The following is a 21,732-nucleotide window of genomic DNA, read 5'->3' on the forward strand; positions in this document are numbered from 1 at the left end:
TGTAAAACTGATGAATGTAATCTGCTTATTATAAGGGATGAATAACACATCTAATTAACACTGACATGTGAATCTATACAGGACACAATTCAGCACATTTCTCTAAAATATCTGCAAGTTTACAACTGATGTGCTATTTTAGTATGTACTATTATAGTATTTATTCATATTTTGAGTTATAGTTATTAGTATTTTTGTTTAGGTTTTAGTAATTTTGTTAAATTGATTGTCATGTTTATCAACTTTAATTTATTTTATTTCAGTAATAGTTTTGGTTAAAAAAAATGTTAAGCATGTTTTCAATTTAGTTTTTCAAAATTGGACATAACCCTTATTATATTCAAAAACTTTTTACAGCCCGTTTGATCTATTTATTTAGCCTATTTATTTTCAGCAATTTCGTACTTTATTTAACTGTCTGGCACTTTATCACATAATCTCTGTTGCTCTTAAGCAATTTGTTATGAAGCATACTGTGCATTCCCTCAGATAATCAATTTCTCAATCTGCCTATAGCTCAGCTATTTTTGTACAAATTCACCAGATTTACATGGACACCAGATTTACATGACACCAGCTTTAACCTGACAGCCAATGCAAGACTATGGTCTATTTTTACACCTATACCTCCACAAACTTATCCTCTTGCACTTATACGTCACATTCTACGATAACCTGTGAAAGCTGACCTTTCCTTACCTAATGCACCACAATCTTTTTCGTGGAATTTTGATAGATGGGAGTATATTTTGCCTCTCAAGACACTTAAACACAAGACAAATATAGTAAATTCCTCAAATCCTTTACTTTTTTGTGGAGATGTTTGAGACCTCGCACACCCCGTAGAAAGCTAGCGTGCGCGCGCAGGGCTAACCGCGTCTCCGAGCTGACGCTATTGACATCAGTCGGAGGTTCCGTGCGTATATCGGCTATTGGATTAAAACACTCTTCAAAAGGGAACATTTAAAACGCTTAAAAACCACATCGTCAGCAGGGCTAAGGTGAGTCGACAGTTTTCCTCCAGTCGCGTGCATGGCAGATAGTTTCTCGAGTAGCCTATTGTGAAAACGAACTGAACTGGCACGGCCCAGTATTGGAGGATGCAGTTTATTTAGACGTCTCGTATTAAATATAATATATATTTACGGTTGTATCTTTCATAATCACGCAAGAGTGGTCGTATTTGAGACTTTGTGTTGAAATGTTGCATTATATTCGTGGACATTTTGTTATAATCAAAGAACAAAATGTGAATGCGACTTCAGGTGAGGCGCACAAATATTGGGTAAAAGATGTGCTTGCGCACTCACGCGCTTTACGAAACTCGTGTTTAGCCTACTTTGAGTTCTGAATCTGCGTGCATTTAGCCTACAATAAATGGTGTCATTATATTAATTACGGGTATATGAACTTTATAATTATCTTACTATCATTTAGACTTTTAAATTCGGTTTGAGGAATGTAATAGGCTAGTGATAAAGCAATCTTTTAGGGTGTTTTTTTTTTTTTTTTTTTTTAAATGTAGCCTAGTTTTTAATGTAATCATGACGCTGTTTTTTTGTTGGTGGTAGAGCAACATGATTAGACACATTTTCTGACACACCCCCCTGAGTCTGAATCGTATCCTGCACATTATAAAACAAAGATGCTTCGTTTATAATTGTATATTTTTTAGACCATTATCGGATTTTTTGAATAAAGTCTATCTAAATTTGTGACATAGAGATGTCCAATTCGTGAACGAATCGTAACTTTAGTCAAATTTCATGATTCAGTTTGAACCGGTTACAAAACCGATCTGAACCGATCCGTACTCTTTGGGACAAACATGAGAACCGATGATGAGTGAGTTAATGAACTAGTGAAAATTATGACTTGACTACGAATAGTGGATGTTAACGTAGGCTGAACCATAATGGAATACATTTATTTACAACTTAATTGTATGTCTGAATCATGGCTGCAAAAAAACTTGCACACAATTACAATAAACGCCCATCATAAAACATGAATCAGTTTTTGAACCGGTTCTGTGAAACGAACTGTTCGAAAGAACCGATTCTTTCCAATAACGAGCTTGTGAGGTGGTCGTGTCATAGCATATCCTCCTTCCATGGAAAGAGAACATTGTGTTCTTTTTGAACGAGAAAAGAGATCGAGAGAGAGAGCAGTTCTGTTCAAAGATTCATTAATTATTTAGTTTTGCTTACCAGTCCTCCAGGGTAAAAAAATGTATGCCACAATTTAATGTAGTTTGATTTGTTAACCAATCACTGTAAGTACATCTACGTGTGATCAACAAATTATTTTAATTGTCTCTTTACAATCTGTTAAAATCAGTTTTGTTTTGGCTTTGAACTGATTCAAACAATTCAGACAAACCTTCTCATCTCCAAGTTATTGTGTAGTTTTGCTTTCCAGTCATGTTCTTTTTGACCAAACCTGTTCAATCCAGCACAAGAGTTCAAACAACTCTCCCTTCCCTCAGAAACATCACATTTCTCACGCACACCCTCCTCGTTTTTATGACAACAGGATCTTTCCACCGTCTGTTATATCTCCTTTCACTCTAGTTTGAGTTTTCAACTTTCACTGTCATTTTTTAATTCCATTTTTTCCAAATATGTACAGTGGCATAGCATTTAGGAACTAGTAAAACATGTTTTGCGTCGTCTTTAATAGCCTTTGACCTCAATTGTCAGCATAAGTGTTGATTAACCTTGAGACACTGCCTCCAGAATTTTCTTTTTGTGCTTGACAACTAATTCTTTCTGACACTGTGAGTATGAGAGAATGAGTGAATTGGCTCACATGTTATGTAGCCAAAGGATAGCCGTGGCGATCACGCACACATTCACACAGTCTTTACTGTCTGCTTGTGTGTTACGACCAGCCATTCCATGTTCAGGTCAGATGACCAGGCCTCTACTATTTTTAATATATAAAAGAGACTATATCAGCAACTCTAAGATTTAAAAAAAACGTTTTTTTTTTGTTTTGTTTTTTTATCTGAGCCTTAGATCAACATGACTTCCCTTCCACGTGCAGTGGCTGTAATGCATTAATAACCCCTCCTGCTGATTATAGCTTTGGATTGATTAAGTTAATTGGCTTTACCTGCTCTGCTTGCGTGTGCGTGATACTACAACAGAGGCAAGAATAGATTCAAAAAGCCCTCGTCGTGAACCATGGCTGTAGACACAGGATTGTAAGGAGTTTCGGATTGCTGGCTTCACTCAAGAGTGGGGGTTGCTTTCATTTTGGCCAAAGCGAGACCCCTGGTAGTTTGGAATGCTAGACTCCATATGTGCTTAGTTGCAAACATAGTGTGTGTTTTAAGGAAGAGACATTTTCACTGGTTTTAGAATTTTATGCGCTATAGTTTTTTCTGCTTGTAAATTTTTTTTCACACTTTGGGGAGTTTGGGGGTGTGTGTTTTTTTAAAAAAAACAAAAACTTTTATTCAGCAAGGATGCACTAACTTGATCAAAAGTGATTCTAAAGACATTTATAATGTTACAAAAGATTTCTATGTTAAATAAACAATTTTCCTTTAAATCTTTCTTTAAAAAAAGAAAAGAAAAAAAAGAACACTAAAAATAGTTCACAAATTTTTTTTTTCTCTCTTACCTACCCCAAACATCCAATAGTGCATCCTGAATTATTTTGCTTATTATGCTTAGAAATACTTCAGTTAAAAGTCCTGTATGTGTACATTATGTGTGCGTGCCTTAAGTTCTAGCTGACAAAGCTTTTTCTGTCTGCATATCAGAGCGTTTGCTCAGTAACTGAACACATTCTATACATTCTACACTGAGAGCAGAGTGTGCTGGGGGCCCCAGCCGTTTATTTCCGGCCTTTCCTGTAGACAGCTGTTACGCAACATGCGGCGTTGCACAACATGTTATTGATTGGTTTTAGCTTTTGCACACATTAATGAACTTAATTTTGACCGATGCTAAACCTGCATTTAACAGTAAATCAAAAGTGAGAGCATTAAAAAATGTCTTTTTATATGATATTAGTTGGATAATTAATGGGATAGTTCACCCAAAAATTTAAATTATTCCATGATTTACTCACCCTCAAGCCATCCTAGGTGTATATATCTTCTTTCAGACAAACACAATATGAGATATATTTAAAAATATCCGGGCTCTTCCAAGCTTTATAATGGGAGTGAATGGGGGGTGAGATTTTGAAGGCCAACAAAAATGCACCCATCCATCATAAAAGTAATCCATACATCTCCAGGGGGTTAATAAAGACCTTCTGAATGTGTTTGTGAAAAAAAACAAATTCATATTTAAAACTTTATTAGCTATAATAACTAGTTTCCGGCAGATGACCGTACGCATACTGCTCAATTCGACTTGCGCCACAAGAGTAACACGCGATGTAGGAGTGTTGTAAGCTTGAACCCACGGTTTAAACAAAAAGGGCTGTGCAACAAACTCAAGCTCCTCTTCTCTTATATCGAAATCCTCTGAAATTTCATTTTAGATTTCTAATTTGTGACCGGTGTTTTGTTTTGCTCAATCCTCTGCGCTTCCATGTTCGTCATCACGTCATGCGTAATGGATGTAATGGGTTACTCTTTCGCAGCAAATCGCTGCATACGGCCATTTGCCGGAAGCTAGTTATAAGTTTAAAGTTTTTCTTACAAAAACCCATCGCTTCGCTTCAGAAAGCCTTTATCAACCCCCTGGAGCCGTATGGATTATTTTTTATGATGGATGGATGCAGTTTTTTTGGGCTTCAAAATCTCGCCCCCCAATCACTTCCATTATAAAGCTTAGAAGAGCCAGGATATTTTTTAAATGAACTCCGATTGTGTTCATCTGAAAGAAGATGTCACGTTTACTGGCGCAAGTGCACGACAGCCTGTCAATCAGATGAGATCACAGCAGTAGCAAAAAAACAACGATCCAATCAATTCACGATGGACAAAATCATGCCTTCCGTTTCATGCCAACTTGAACTCTTTTTGTGCATTCTGTCTCGTGATCCTTGATTTATTTGCATGAAACATACACGTTAGCCTCATAGCATAATTGCCTACGTTCTATTTAAAAATAATGACTTATAGGCAATTATGCTATGAGGCTAACGTGTGCAGGCCTCTCCGAGCCTCAGGTCCTGTGGTGCGCCCCCCTCTGGCACATGTAAAGAGATCATGCATTCCACTGGAAGAATGCCAGATATGATGGGTGTGTTTGTGTGTTTTGGTGCCTGGTTGGGTTTTTGTGGCTCAAGGCTGATGCGTGTGACTGTGTGGGATGTGCTTGTAAGGATAAATGTAATATTGATTTCTTGTGTATGTGCACCGTGTCCTTGAAAGTCACAGCTCTAGAATCTCGAACATTGTAACAAGAGAAGAACATTGTTTCATAAATTCTATGGCAAATAAAAAAAGTGGTCGATCATGGTTCATGGTGCTCTGATGGACACCTACACTCATCCCTGACCTTTTATGATTTTTTTTTTTTTTTAAAGCATCGAAGCTTGCCTGGGTGTGTGTAAATGTGATTGGGAATTTGTGTGTGTGTGTGTGTGCACACTACTGTTCGGTCTGATTGTCAGTGTGACACAGATAGTTGTTGAGAGGGGATTCATTGAGGCCAGCTGAGGATGGACAGCAGCCAACTGTGATGTTCAGGATAGTTTCTGCACTGGTGGAACAGAGACACTGTTTATGAATTTGTGTTTTGTCTCCGCTTTGTTTGGATAAAATGTGTGTGTGTTTGTTTTTTTAGGTTTGTATATGGTCGGAATAGTATGTGCATGGAATTATGAGTTAGTGTGAAAGCTGTTTTAGTGGAAGTGTTGAGTTTTAATGAAGCAAAACCTTTATTTCAGTATCCAATTAGTAGAGATGCACATCACACTTACAAGCATGTAAACATCCCTTATGACCAATTAATTATTCTGTACACAATCTGATTATATGCGATACATTTTTTATATGAGATTTAAATTTTAAGTCCATTGTCATGCTCAACTACACTTAACAAAGCTTAGTGTTGATTGCAGAATTTCTGACAGAATAGGAATTGCAACGTGCAGTTCCCCATCAACCTTTCTGGCTCTCATTTGGATCAATCCTACATTCTCACAACAAACCTTTTTCTATTCATAACTAATGGCAGCTCCTATATGGCTATATAGCAAAAATCTTTCTGTACAACCTTATGATACCATGCAGCTGATGGACCCAAAGGAGGACTTGAAGGACCTAATAAAAAAAAAAAAGTCAATAGGGGTTTAAACCGTGATCAGTAAAAAACAATTGACGTTATTGAGGATTTTTTTTTTTTTGTGTGTCATTTTTGTGACCTCTGACCCCTGCAGGGATGGAGTTCCCTGTAGATGTGTTGGTGTCTGTGAGACATGAGGACTTGGAAAGTTCAGCCCATGGCTACATGAACAAACTGATTTACAGCAACCCAGATAACACACAATACCTTACCCTGCCCAGCACCAGAAAGGTAACACACACACACACACACACACACACACACACACACACACACACACACACACACACACACACACACACACACACACACACACACACACCAGAGCTCAGATAACACTAAATATAGCCCTTTTTTGCATAAGTTATATCCAATTTTATCCAAGTTTATTTTTGCCACGGCAATATAACACTTAAAACAACCATAATGAGAGGAACTTTACAGCTCAAATAATACACAAGTTTTGTACTGAAAATTTAAAAGGTTAGTTTACCCAAAAATGAAAATTCTTTCATTAACTACTCACCTACTCACTTTCGTTCATCTTCCGAGAGCTTTCTTATCCCTCAATAGACAGCTATGCAACTGACACTTTGACGCTTCAAGAAGTTCATAAAGAGATCGTAAAACTAATCCATATGAATTGAGAGGTTTAGTCCTCATTTTCAGAAGAGACTCGATCGCTTAATATGTTGAACAGATTGAATTTAGGCTTTTATTCACATATAAACATTGATCAGCGATCATAAACGGAAGCTCAACCGAACCTGCTTGACGCATGAGAACAAGATGATGAACGAAGGGTTTTGGAATGACATGAGGGTGAGTAAATGATGACAGAATTTACATTTTTGGGTGAACTAACCCTTTAATGTCAGGGCTGCACGATAGTGATTAAACTGATAATCACGATTATTTTGCCTAAAAATATAATCACGATTATTTTGCCTAAAAATATAATCACGATTAATATTCACGATTAATATTCAGATATTCCAGAGAAACATTGACATTCAAGTAGAATTTCACAATGGACATCGCTAAACTTCAGCATACATGTTAATCGGTGATCAGCGTTTTTTTTGCAGCCCGGAGAGAGCATGTGGGCATGGTTACCGGGGTTAAGAAGATTAAGTTAAACACTGGACAGAATATCTTACATAAAATATGTTTACATACAGTCCACAAGACAAAAATATAGCTGAATTTATAGAAATGACCCTGTTCAAAAGTTTACACACCCTTCATTCTTAATATTATTTGTCATTACCTGGATGATCCACAGTTTTTTTTTTTTTTTTGTGATGGTTGTTCTTGAGTCCCTTGTTTGTTCTGAGCAGTTAAACTGCCCAATGTTCTTTAGAAAAGTCCTTCAGGTCCTGAAAAATCTTCCGTTTTCCAGCATCTTTTGCATATTTGAACCCTTTCCAGTAGTGACTCTGTGATTTTGAGACCCATCTTTTCACACTGAGGACAACTGAAGGACTCATACGCAACTATTACAAAAGGTTAAAACATTCACTGATGCTCCAGAAGGAAACACAATGCATTAAGAGCCGGGGGGTGAGAACTTTTGGAATTTGAAGAACAATGTAAATTGTACTTAGTTTGTCTTCCGGGAAACATTATGTTGCCTCCGAAGGGCAGTACTAAATAAAAAAATAAAAAAAAGTTTTTTAAACAAAATAAGAAAAATCTGGATGACATCATCCTGTTCAAAAGTGAAGAAAAAAAACTTTTCTGAATAAAAAATAACTTGCATTTTGTATGATCCCTTATTTTTTTTAAATAATGAACATTTTGCAGATTTTGCAAGGTGTATGTAAACTTTTGAGCATGACTGTATGCGCTTGACATCTGGCAACTGCAAGCAGTAAAGATAGTGGAGGCTGGTTACCAATTCAAGATAACGGAAATGACAAATTGTCAAAACGTTTTCACGACAAATAACCAGCAATATTGCAACGGTTATTTTTAATTAATCGAGAGAAGCAGATATTGTTATCACAACTAAAATACAATAATCGTGCAGCCCTAATTAATGTAAGTGCTTTTTTTAAAATCACTTTTTTTTTTTATGTGGAAATTCCTTTAAGAATCCTGTGCTTCTGGCTCTTTTAGATCCGAATCAGTCCTGCCAATGTCGGGTTTGTTCCTCTTTATGGAACCAACCTCAAACACAAAGTCCTGGCTCTGTTTGCTCCTGAGGACCAGTTCACAGGTAACCCATTTTCTTGCCCCTTTTACCTATGATAACATCTTGGATGGACTTATAGGATAGTCAGTTTCTTAGACTCTTATTTTTCTTTACTTCTCTTCTTCTCCCTTTTCTTGTTTTTTTTTTATCTTAGCTGTGGCATTGTTCTTGGCTGATCAGTGGTACACAGTGGAAGATATTCTCAGAACGTCAAATCCTACAAGAGAAGGCCTTGCAAAGGTAATCTTTAATTTTTTGGAATGGTTTGGGTTTTTGATGAAATTATTCAGACACATTTTTGTACTTTGAACAGTGTCTATTTAGAAGGTTGCTTATTTGCCAAATAAAATAAGTTCACTAAAACAGGAATCTGGCATTTTCTTCGAGGCCTTGTTAAGGACTTGCAAATGTTCTCAAGCACCCCTACGATGATCTTGTGTTTTTATATATATATAAAATGTGTTTTGGTATGTGTGTGAATGTTTAATTATAGTGAGAGAAGAGGAAACAATAGGGAGTGTTTGAGGAGTGAAATGTAGTGGTTTGGCCAAACAAATAATTGCAAACAGGCAGTAGTTTGTTGCTGAACAGTGAACCTTTGTCTTAGACTCTATGCTTTGCATACATGGGCTTGCTTTCATAATTCCTCACAACAGGATCCTGAAATAGTTCTCTAAATGTACACATAGGCACTCTTTCTCTCACTCACTCAAAAATGCACAATGCACTCATCTTTTTTGGGCTTGTATTCGTTCATTCCACTGTGCTGTGTAGCGTAACACATTCCATGTGTTGTAATATCCTGTGAGACAGACTGGATCTTCTGCAGGAATGTCATCTTTATTACTTGACTGTTGCATTATGTTGTACACCTGTTGCTTAAAGTCGGCATGAGATGAATGAATCTTTTTTTCTAAATGCATGCTATCGATCTTATTGTGAACAAGTCATCCATGCAAATGTTATTTTGATTAATTTTTAATCAAAATGTCATAATCTTTTAGTAAAACGACAGGCTTCACTCTGGTGTCGAATGCCAGACTTCTCCAATATTTAGTCCAGTTTAACGTCTTTCTTACACAGAGTTTCACATAAATGCATACATCACAATACAGAAGAAAAGATGCCACTTCTTCTGTTACATCATGACTTTAAGGCCCGAAAAGCCACATGCAAACCTAATGTTCCTCAAACACCATTCATTCTCTTTTGTGTATAATTGTGTTTGGGCAGGTAAGGTCTGTGGGCGAGAGGATAGTCTTATATGTGCTGAACCGCATCATTTACCGGACGGCGGAAATGGGTTCAAACGAGGTGCCGTTCCTGTGCCACGGAGAAGATGCCTTTGCCAAAATCCTCTGGACGAATGGAGAGGCGGTGGGCTTCTACTCTGTCAAATCTAAAGGTCGGTCCTTCTCCCAGGAGAGTGTGGCAGTGCGGTAGATGCATTGCTCATTCTTCCCTCCTTTGTAAGTTTACATCATAAACAAATCTATAGTGTCTTCATTAAAGGATGAGTGAGATATAAAACCAGGTGTTGCCTAGCTTGTAAGAAGGCAAGCTCATAAGATTCTGTAATGTGGCCTAGGACTAAAGATTTTGGGCCTGTAAAGGAAGGTTAAAAGACTGTTTAAAAAATCAACATTATTATTATTATTATTATTATTATCCTGTGAAAGATTTGATAGACCTAGAAGCAGTCGTTTAAAATCCCATTTCTGCCACATAAGAAAAAAAAAAATCATGCTTTGATAAATACATAAATAGTCATTATGAGTCAATTATGAGAAGGCAATTATGGCACCTTTTAATTTTCAAATTTAAATTCCAAAACAGGAATGGCACCTATTAATTTTCATCTAATAATTATGACTTGGTATGTCATAATTTTGACTTCATATCATAATTGTTCGTGTCACAATTATGATTGCCATAATTTAGGCTTTTTATGTCATAACTATGACTTGGGATCTTAATTTCGACTTATGTAATAATTATGACTTTCATAATTTATGTCATTATTCGGTATTTTTATATCATAATTATGACATTATCTCACAATTTTGTACTTTTTTTTGGTCATAATTGTGACTTAACAAAGCATGATTCTTGTTCTTATGTAGTGGAATGGCTATAACTCTATGTGGCTAATTATATTGGATATTATTATTATCCAATATAAGTTTTACTGGTAGTAAATATAAGTGTCACTGTTCAAGATTAAGATCTATTTTTTACTGGTATTGTAGATGGAAACCAGTGAAACATGCAGTGGTTTTGCTCCAGATGTTCATTCTCATCCACAGGTAGCTTGTGTAATACCTTTGTGAGCCAGTGTTACCTACTTCCAGTCATGGACTCTATATTTGTGCGGAAGGATCACCGGGGTAACGGTCATGGCTTGCAGATGTTGGAGGACTTTGTGGACTCTTTTAAAGATGATGAACTAGGCTTAAAATACCCTTTAACATTGGCAATGCAAAAGGGTAAGACATCTGCTTCACTTTTTTGTATGCCTCTCTACAAGGAAGGAAAAAACATTTGAATGAGGTTCACGGTGTTGAACTTTAGTAATCAAATGACTCCACAATGTTATTGTATTGAGAACCTGTTTTGATACTTGCCATTTTGTCTGATTATCACATTTTGAAAAGGGAGTTTAAAACCGTTTGGGGTCAGTAAGATGAAGACATTTTAAGTCTTTTAAAATAACATAAAACATTTTTAAACTTTCTATTAAAAGAGTCCTGGAAAAATTTATTTTCCACAAAAGAATAGTGAATGGCACAGCTGTTTTCAACATTGGTAAAAATAACAAATGTTTCTTGAGCAGCAAATCAGCATATTAGAATGATTTCTGAAGGATCACGTGACACTGAAGTAATGATACTGAAAATTCAGCTTTGCCATCATGGGAATAAATTGCATTTTTAAAATGTATTAAAATACAAAAACGTTATTTGAAATTGTAATTAGGCGCCAAGCACTAAAATTGCATAGGCACCTATTGAAATCGTTAGCTTTCTTCTACTTCTTCTTCATCTTACATTTCTTCTTCCGCTCTGGAAGTCTATGGCAGCCCATAGAATCGCTTGCGGGAAAGTGATGAAATTTGGCACACTGATAGAGGATAGTCTGAAATGTCACCATAGCAAATCTGGAGTCTCTAACTCAGTCCCTCTAGCGCCACCAACTTTCCAAAGATTCACTCATGATGTTTATGCTAATAACTTTCGAACGGTACGGGCTAGAAACAAAATAAGTTTTTCCTCTGATTCCTTAGCTCAGGATTCGAATGCACCATATAACATCATTTTCTGTCATGAAAATCTTCCCGCCATTTTGCATTTTTCATGGAAATCGAACCAGATCATCTTCAGACCATGCCGACAAAAAGAGATGGAATTCATATCGATTCGTCAAACCATTCTCGAATACCGTGCAAACTAATTTTATGTAACACTTGTGAAAACAGACGTAAGGCTGTATCTCCGTAACGCTTTATCGTATTTAGACCAAACTTGGTACATGTCATCACAAGCATGACCTGAGCCTACATGCTGCGTTTAGGCACAGCGCCACCTTCTGGTCCGGAGATACGGATTTTTGCTTATAACTTCTGAATGGTTTGTCCAAAAAACATAAAACTGGTCACGTTAGATTCAGGGCATCATGCCGAGTCGACTGATGTCCAATTTTTCCAGATCAACCATTTTAGGCCATAAAAATAGGCCAGATCAACCATTTTTAATTTTGTACCAAAACGCTGTATTTTATGAACGCATGAACGTATCGTTACGAAACTCTGTATTGATCATCAGTACGATGCCCTGAAGGAGCTTGAGAAGAGCCTGAGAACCAGTGCCACCTAGTGGTAAAATTTCATTTTCAAATGCTTATAATTCTGAGTGTGGTTGACTTATTTTCACGGGAGATTTAGGAATCCTTGCCGAATCCAACGATACCAAACATGCTAGGTTTCGCCTTAAGGTTTGTGTAGCGTTGTGATTTAGCGCTTAAAAAACATTTGGCAATATCTTCGAAACCGTTACACCGATCGAGACGAAACCACCGTAGGAAGTTCAGAAACATAGGTTGTTGGTCGTACACTAATGCCCAAATGTCAAAATAGTAATAGTAAGTGGCAAGAAAAGGCAAACAAAGTCAGGTGTGGATAATTTTTTTTGTGTTTATACATATAAATGTCTATAACTCCAAAACAAAATGAAATATTTTCACCAAATTTGACACACATGTATGGGCTCACTCTGAGGACACATAAAAAGAAATAGTGGGATTGTGCCTCTTTTTGGCGATATAATAGAATAAAACATGAAATTGCCATTGACTTCAATACAGTATTGTGATATAAAATGCTATACTTTATGAACATATTAGCATATCGTTACGAAACATGTTACGAGTCATCGGAACCATGTCTTGAAGGTACTCAAAATGTTTCGGGGCAGCGCCACCTTGTGGTAAAAAAGTTATAACAAAATTTTCAAAAATGCAAATAACTTTTGAATACATTTGCCTATTGTAATGACTTAATAGGTCTTAATATATTTCTTGGGGTATGCCAAAAACGTAGATACCAATTTTGCCATAGTCAGCCAAACTTCCTGTCCGCCATCTTTATTTTCTTTTTCTTTAATTTTCTACTTTTTTCACCTATTGGTCAAAAGTGACAAACCATTAGGCCTAAATCATATTATTAGTGACTGTATATATGATTTTTTTAATCTTTTGATCATCTTAAAATGTCTTTAATTGCTCATTGTTGCAGTTGGTCTGACACTCCCAGACATGTTGGCACAGTTTGTTGTCTTCTTTGCACTTGGCCCCGTTAATGGCTGCTTGCAGCTATATTATTTCATAATATTGCTGTTTTACTGTATTTCTGATCAAATAAATGCAGCCTTGGTGAGCAGAAGAGACTTCTTTTAAAAAAAATCTTACTGACCCTATACTATATTGTATTTTAAATGTGTATATTTCATTATTTACTTTTACTTTATATTATTATAATTATAAAGTAAAAATTCTATAATATGTTTACTAAGTGTATAAAAAGAATTTTGATGAGTATGATGTTCTCCAGTATGCAGACAGTACCTGAGCAAGTACCCAGTCGATGTGGATCTGCTGTGGGAGGTGGAAGGAGTTGGAAGTCCCTACCAGAAAGTGAAAGTGGCAAGCAAACTTGGCTCTTTGATACTACAATGTAAGCTTTTGCAATGGCTATGCCTGGGTCGAATACGTCACTGACCCTCTAATATTACTTTCGAGATTCCTGCCAAAATGCTAGCATTTTTAGCTGTAGGATGTTTTAAAAAAATACCAGCCTTTACCAGTGTATATCTCATTGCTCATTGCAAGTAACATCACACTATCAGCTAAATTTCACAACAACAACAGTTGATTTATAGGTTAGATATTAGGTTTATTGTTTGTGTCTGTCTCCATACAGGTAACAATAGCTCATGGGCAGCAGAGGAAGGCAAAAATGGAGAGGTTGCAGTTAATGAGGTGGAGATGACTGAGGAGAGCTGCCTGGACATCACAGTAAATTTGAAGATCCTTTAATATTTTAGCAAAAAGGCTAAAGACATGCCATACCTCAGAGAATTTATATCTCTAATGTATCCCATTTAAAGCATTCAACGCCTTAATACAACAAGACAATGGCTGTATAACTTCAAATCACCAACTCATAGCAGTGGTCCCTTTATTAATAATATTTAGGTCTTTATTACGTATTTTGAGGATTATGATTTTTTTACTTTAAAGGACTATTTATTCTAACTTAAGTATTTGTCAGTTACACGTTTGAATGTTTGTGTTTAGCATCAGTATATTGCTAAGAAAAACATTCAAACTGGTGGTTTCTGGTGGATATTTTTAAACAAGTTGTTCACAAAACAAATATGTAGTTTATCACATTCCTACTTTGTTGTGCTTTTTTTCCTCTGCATGTGAGAGAAAATATTTACATTTAGATATTTAAAGAATCGGTTAACCCTTGACTGAAAAGAGTGACTTGTTTTATTTTTGGTTTTACAGGAAGATGTGGTGGTTGTCAACAAACATCTTACAGTAGCAGAAGGTTTGAAGTTTTGTTCTAAAAACACCCTTTCCTGCTAAATTCTAGTGGGTTTTAAAAACTTTTTTCTTTCTTCCTCTCGCTGTAGAAATTAACGACTTGCCCATTTCCACACGTACCCGGAGCATCGAATGCAAACAAAAGAAAAGGCAGAGGGAAGAACCAGAAGAGAGTGACGTGGAGAACCAACCTGAAAAAATGAGCAGGTCTCTAAAACCCCTCAAGATTGCAGTAATGGGGATTTACTCATGTGTGCCACTGAGATCAAATGCATAATATCACATTGTATCAGATGGGCTCTTAAAATGACCCTCTGCCATTGGTATGATAGTAAACTGTTGAAATTAAATTCTGACCGGATAAAATATAGTACAAGAAAAGCATTTTTACTGTGGAAAAAAATCCCATAGACATGCAATGAAGGAATGAGTGACCCAAACCACCCTGAAAACCACATAAACACTTTACAGTAGGGTTCAATTTGTTAACGTTAATTAATACATTAGGTATCATGAGCTAATGATGAACAATATTTACAGCATTTATTAAGATGGGGCAATGTTAATTTATAAATACTGGATTATAAATTATAAATTCATGTTTGTTCATAATATACTAACTATTGCTGTATTATTTAAAAAAGGTAATGTATTAGTATAAATTAAAGGGGTGGTTGATTATGATTTCACTTTTTTAACTTTAGTTTGTGTGTAATGTTGATGTTTGACCATAAACAACATCTGCAAAGTTACAATGCTCAAAGTTCAAAGCAAAGGGAGATATTTGCTTTTAAAGAAATCGCTTTTTAAGGACTTCAACTAACGGCTGGTTGGGACTACACAATATTTCTCCCGGATTAGTGACATCATTAACCCTAAAATTTACATAAACCCCACCCCCGGAACACGATTTATAGATTATCAAGACAGAATATGCTAATCAAGGACTAGAAGATAACTATAAGCTACATAAATTCATCAACTAACCATTCAGAAACGTCCTGTTGCATTCTACAGTACATGTTGTCACCTCTTTTTGAGTCTCTCCATCATTGTCTGAATCCGGTTTGAACATAAAAGGCTAAAAGTTTTTGAAATTTTCAGTGCATGTCTGTGTGAGTGCAAGCTCTTGAAGCTCCACCCTCTGTGCCGGGAGCAGCAGCTCATTTGCATTTAAAGGAACAGACACAAAACGGTGCGTTTTTGCTCACCCTAAAAAATGGACAACTTTAACATGCTATATAAAAATATCAGTAGGGTATTTTGAGCTAAAACTTCACATACACACCCTGGGGACATCAAAGACTTATTTTAAATCTTGTGAAAAGGGCATTATACCACCCCTTTAACATTATTTTTAGTGTTAGTTCATGATATACTATATTCAAAATTTTGGGGTTTGTGAGATGTTTTTGAAAGTAGTCTCTAATATGCTCACCAAGGCTGCATTTATTTAATAAAAAAATATATAAATGAAAAAGTTTATTTTAATACATTTTGCAGTGTAATTTATTTCTAAGCTGAATTTCCAACATCATTACACAGTCTTCAGTGTTACATGATCCTTCAGAAATCATTATAATATGCTGATTTGCTGCTCAATTAATGTTGTAAACTGTTGTACAGCTTAATATTTCTGTACCACAAAATATAATGTAAAAAATGTAGTAGGATTGGATTATTTTTATTGTCTTTTTGTGTCATTTAAAATCCGTAATTTGTCTTTAGATTGGTTGAACCAGAAGCAGAGACAGAACCTGATGCTGTTGTACCTGAGACTAAACAACACAGGGATGGAGAAAATGGAGAACAAGAAGAAGAAGGAACCTCAGTCCAGGTGGAGGAGGCCATGACCGCCGAGGCTCCTGCAACAGACACAGAAATTCTGGTGAGGGACGGGGGCTAAACACACCGGCAACCTTTGTTGGATGTCTTACCTGGTACATTACTTCATCGTTAGTTTAGTATAATATGTAAGGACGAACAAGTTGATTAAATGTAAATTATGTTTGTGGTTCATAAAAAAACTGTGGAACGGCATGTTTTGTGTACCAGAGATGCAAACTTTTACACATGCAAATATGTGCACACCCAAAGCTCAGGTATACAATTTCTATGTCTCTCATTAAAGGTGGCAGAAGTCAATGGAGAAATAAGTGACAGCCAGGAAGTGAATGTTGAGAGGTCAGCAGACACATCAGAGGATGCACAGGCTGACCAAGTATGCCCACTAGAGCCAGAAGCTGTCATCCAAAATGGCGCTGCTGAGGAGATGGAGGTAGAGAAAGATGTACAGGTAAGCTTTTTAGTTCAGGTATGAGGTCAAGGTTGAAATGTTGCATGGTTTGAGCAATCTGTATAAGCTACTGTTGCAAAGTTTGAACTTGGTAAGATGTCTCTTTTCTATTTTAACATTTTTAAAATGTAATTTTTTCCTGTGATGGCAACTGAATTTTCAGCATCATTACTCCAGTCTTCAGTGTCACATGATTCTTCAGAAATCATTCTAAAATGCTTATTTGCTGCTCAAGATACATTACTTATTATTGTCAATGTTAAAAGAAAACAGTTGTGGTGATCAATATTTTTGTGGAAACGGTGATGCATTTTTTTCAGGATTCTTTGAGTTCAAAAAGAGTGAAAAAGAACATTATTTATTTGAAACAGAAATATTTTAACATTGTTAAAGTCTTTACTTTTAATCAATTTAATGCGTCCTTGCTGAATAAAGTATTAATTTCTTTCAAAACACATCTTTTTGACCTCGAACTTTTAAACATTGGTGTATATTATAAATAATAAATGTTCTTCAACCATGCACCCAACAACAGATCTCAGTTACTGGCAGTGCTGATAAACTCTTTAAAAAACTAGCTAATCTTAAATGTTTAATAAAGAACATATAAGGTTAATATTGTCATGGGCAATGCAAAGTTAAAATCCTACTCTTCTTCTTTTCTTTTTTTTTGATGATGATGATTAAGAGCTTCAATGTTACTCCTTCATATTAGACTAGAACTAAACACATTATCCCATTTGTCTTATGAAGGATGACATCATCGACACACCTAAGGAGTCTGAGGAACCATCTGAAGGGGTGGAGCAGATCGACCAAGAACTTGTTACTGAGGAGAAACAGGAAGTAGAAGAGGCAGAAGTTGCTCTTCCTGTTGAGGAGGAACAAGATGAGGAAGTAACTCCTGCAGTTAAAGAGGAAGCAGCTTCTGCAGTTGAGGAAACTGAGGACACTCATCCACCAGCTGTTCCTGAGGATCCAGTCCTTCAGACTGACCTGATTGAGTGCGTTTCCTCTGTGCAGGACAGTGAGGCTTCAGAGGAACCAGCCGTTCCTGAGCAAGAAGCTCCAGAGGAGGAGACGGACACTTTTCCTAGTTCTACAGGTGAAGAAGAGGTTATTATAGAGACCAAGGGGCCAACTATGAACCTAGAAGATGAGACGGCCTCTGATGAGCCACTCGAGACAGAGGAAAGCCAGCCTGCCACGGAGGACTCTGAAAAAGAGGGGCCAGAGGAAGAGAAACCACCTGAGACTGATGATAAAGACGACCAGAAAGAAGAGGAGGACACCGTCACCACTGAAGATGATGATGAAGGGAAAAGCTCAGACGAAACTCATGATTCTTCTCCTGGTGTTCGAGTTCTCAGAGGAGGCAGGGGCAAACCAGTCCCGCCAACACCCAAGCGCACATCCGGTAGACTGAGCAAAGCTGTGGTCGTACAGGTGCTCGATGAGGAGTTTGATGAAGAAGAAGAAGAGGAGGAGGAGGAAAATCTCACAAGCACTGAAGAGGAGAAGGGGAGCACAGAGGAAGATGAAGCTGCCAAACACAATTCTGAGGATGAGGAAGAGCCTCCGGTGATTGACAGGAGAGTGTTGCGGAGGAAAAGCAGAGTGATCCAGTCCACACCCACAAAAGCAAAAAGACGCAGTAAAAACTGAGTACATTTATTCTTCATGACACTCCACTACACTACATTAAAAAAAAAAACACAGTATGAAAGTTAGCAGCACTACTGGAATAGAGCGTGTTGATCGTCTTTTATACTTGTCACAAGTGTTGTTTACAACATCTAGGTTTTGGTTTAGGTTTTGTTTTAATACTAAAAGACAAAATTCAAACAAAAATAGGCAGTAGTTTATGTTAGTATGTCATAAGCACAGCCATTCATTTATAGTACTGACTGCTAACAGTTATAACTGTGATTTTTAATCACTTTTCTTTTGATTTACCTTTATAATTGACTTATTTACTGATCCACTGCTTAAAAAAAGCAGCTAAGCTTGCGAATTACCCATAATTTCCCAGTTATAATGTGAAGATCTTATATTAGATGTGCAGTGAATTGAGTTTCACTAATATTGTTTCTGATTTTGTGATATTTCAAGTTCTTACAAGTGTTAAACATTAAAAACCATTTGAATTTTAATTGTCTCCTCAAACAGTAAGGTTTCAAGGAAACCCTTCTGCAATTTCACTGATAATTACAGTTTTTTTTTTTTGTGTGTTTTCATAAAATGTGAATGAATGTGCATGTCCATGCATACATACACGAGTAAATATGACAATTTAAATTTTTGGGTGAACTATCACTTTAAGAAATGTAATATCACGATTTGTGTTGACGCCGTTACCGAATTCAATTAAACTTTTTTAAAATTCTAAACATCACCTTTCCCCCCCTTAAAAATCTAAACCCACTTGTTCTTAAATCACATGTTTCACATCCACATTTTGTTTAAGCTGTGAAAGAAGCTCGCATTGTTACAGTTTGAGTTTTAACCTATGGTTTTAACACTCCATGGTTAATATGGGCGACCACATGAGGGCGCACTTGGATGCTAAAAAAAAGCCATTGCTGGAGTCTGTTCACGCTCTTTCAAGACTGTTGTTTGTCTTCACCGTTATCTCGCTGTTAATAGGACGGTTGCTTGCATTTTATATCAGGTGAAAATATGAAAGAACACTAGAAATCGCCATTTTATGTGAATTCTTCCAGATTTTCTCTCAGCTTAAAGGAGTCAAAGGTCATGCTTTTTGTTGAGAGGAAAAGTTGAGCATTTTGATCAGAATCTTTAGTGCTTTAAACTTTATTTACTTGTTTTAGGTGTTTGAGCTATATTTTTCTGGAGTAGTTTTCTCAAACTGATTTTCCTGTAGTAAATAAATACCTTTCTTGTATATGTTCCTTGTCCTCCTCAGTTTCTTTCACACAAGTGCATAAATATTAATGCTCTGTGTGAACATACACATATGGATGAGGCAGAGTGATTTTCTACAGCTGTAGGGTTGAATGATATTTCGGTGCCAATCATTTGCTAAGCAAGGTTTGTCAGAGTGCATGTTCCGCCTCTTTTGTGTTTTCTAACAAAAGCCGCCCAGCTGGCTTCCTCTGCCTTACCATACCTTGTTCTTCCTGCTTTTATCCATTTTAGCAAATTTTAGGCAATTTCCACATCTTTTGAATATGGGGTTTTCATTTGACTATATGCGTGTAACATTGCTAATCTTAAAAGAGAATTGGTTAAGGGATATTTTGATAGGTTTTCAGAGAAATAGATGGAAACCAGACACAAAGATGTCCACCTCTTTATGCATATTTCACACCTTTTGAATTTTATATGGTTTATATCTCTCTGCAAGTGTGTGTGTGTACCTGCATGTACGTCTGTGTGTATGTGGTGTGGGCGCACTAGCTTCTGTGTGTGTGAGTGTTTTATGGTCCTGGCTGATTAAGCTTGGCACTGTCAGGAGTGGGTTTGTGTGTGTAATTAATGATGTGTCTCCTGCTCTCTCCCATGGTAAAGGCTAATAGGATTTCCCAGCCCCAGGCTACAGCGAGGAAAGGCTGTGCGCATGAGGAAGTGTGCAGGAGAGGAGAGGGGAGGCAGATTTCGAGAGGGTGATAGGAGAGGTGACAACGCAGGAGGTTTGAGCAGGTGGAGGTGAGAGGTTACAGAGGATTCTGGATGGTCGGGCTGCGCTTGAGAAGAGATTTTGGGCTGCTGTGGGAAAATTAGAATGTGTTAAAAGGGTAAAACCTCTGGAGAAAGAAACCGAAAAAAATAAAAAAAAATAAGTTGTTTGTAATTTATCATTTGATAGATCATTTGGGTTTAAGTTAATTATTTTTTAATGTATTGAAATATTTAAAAATACTTTGAAAAATGTTGATAGCCACATTAAACCGTTAAATATTGCAATATGCAAAAAAACAAAATAAAATGTATTAAATAATTGATTTAATAACAAAGTGTTTAGAATAAGAAATATAATTTAAAATATTTAATTATTTTTAATTAATTTGTTTATTTTCAGTCATCATTAATGTTACAGCTAAAATAGATAAAACATTACTAGCCAAAACACTTTTAATAAAAACATTTAATATTGCTATTGCATGTACTATTATTTTTTTTTTTTATATATATATAAATTGTAGTTTGAAATATTTTCAAGGAAACGTTAAATAATTAATTTAATAATATGAAATATTTACAAATATTTTGAAAAGTATAAATATAATTTATTAAAAATATATATTTTCAGTCCTTATTAAAGTTATATAAAGCTAAAATAAATCAAATGTAACAAGCCTTTTAAAACATTTGATATCACTAACGTATAGTTTTATGCTCTCGTTTTTTTATGTCTGTGATTGTTTTGATTGTATTATGATAAGTTAACATGTTATGTACGCATCTACGGTAGAAACAAATTATCATATCACTATTGCATATACTGTATGCACAGAATAGAAAATAACATAACCCTTAAAATAGTTCTACTACCAAACAGGTTGAAAATCTGCAAATGAAAATTGCATTTTTAGCTGAATTAAAAACCCTGTAATGTAATTTTCAATCTGAAAAAAAAAAAATCCACAATAGCCTAGTTGATTGGCACAAATTAGCGTGAAGCAAAAACTACTTTTTAATTGTTCGGTTTCCTCCGGTTTTCTCATGTAAAACTACTTGAACGTTTGACCTTCGAAGAGTCAGAAATCAAAAAGAAAATGTGCAAATTTAACTAATCTTTAAAGATAATGAAACATCGCTGGAGGAAGGCTGAAGAGAGATATAAGTAAGGAGGGATGCTGAGAGGCTGTGCAGTGAAAGAGACTTTCTAGGGGGGTTCCTGTGCTGTGGGGATG

At 36.1% G+C, this 21,732-nt stretch overlaps 1 protein-coding gene across 1 annotated transcript; it reads left to right on the forward strand.

Moving 5' to 3' along the window:
• The first annotated feature begins 805 nt into the window (after positions 1-805).
• On the forward strand, positions 806-19,762 carry fam169ab (family with sequence similarity 169 member Ab). The gene is made up of 13 exons (XM_081390271.1): positions 806-1,001; positions 6,352-6,488; positions 8,379-8,478; positions 8,609-8,694; positions 9,688-9,859; positions 10,761-10,940; positions 13,559-13,681; positions 13,928-14,022; positions 14,521-14,563; positions 14,649-14,766; positions 16,288-16,447; positions 16,691-16,855; positions 17,609-19,762. The coding sequence occupies exons 2-13, from the start codon at positions 6,354-6,356 to the stop codon at positions 18,518-18,520; spliced, it is 2,289 nt and encodes a 762-aa protein (XP_081246397.1). The 5' UTR covers positions 806-1,001; positions 6,352-6,353; the 3' UTR covers positions 18,521-19,762.
• The last annotated feature ends 1,970 nt before the right edge of the window (positions 19,763-21,732 follow it).

Source organism: Scardinius erythrophthalmus (genome assembly GCF_964197995.2).
Source record: "Scardinius erythrophthalmus genome assembly, chromosome: 17".
NCBI classification, from domain to species: Eukaryota; Metazoa; Chordata; class Actinopteri; order Cypriniformes; family Leuciscidae; genus Scardinius; species Scardinius erythrophthalmus.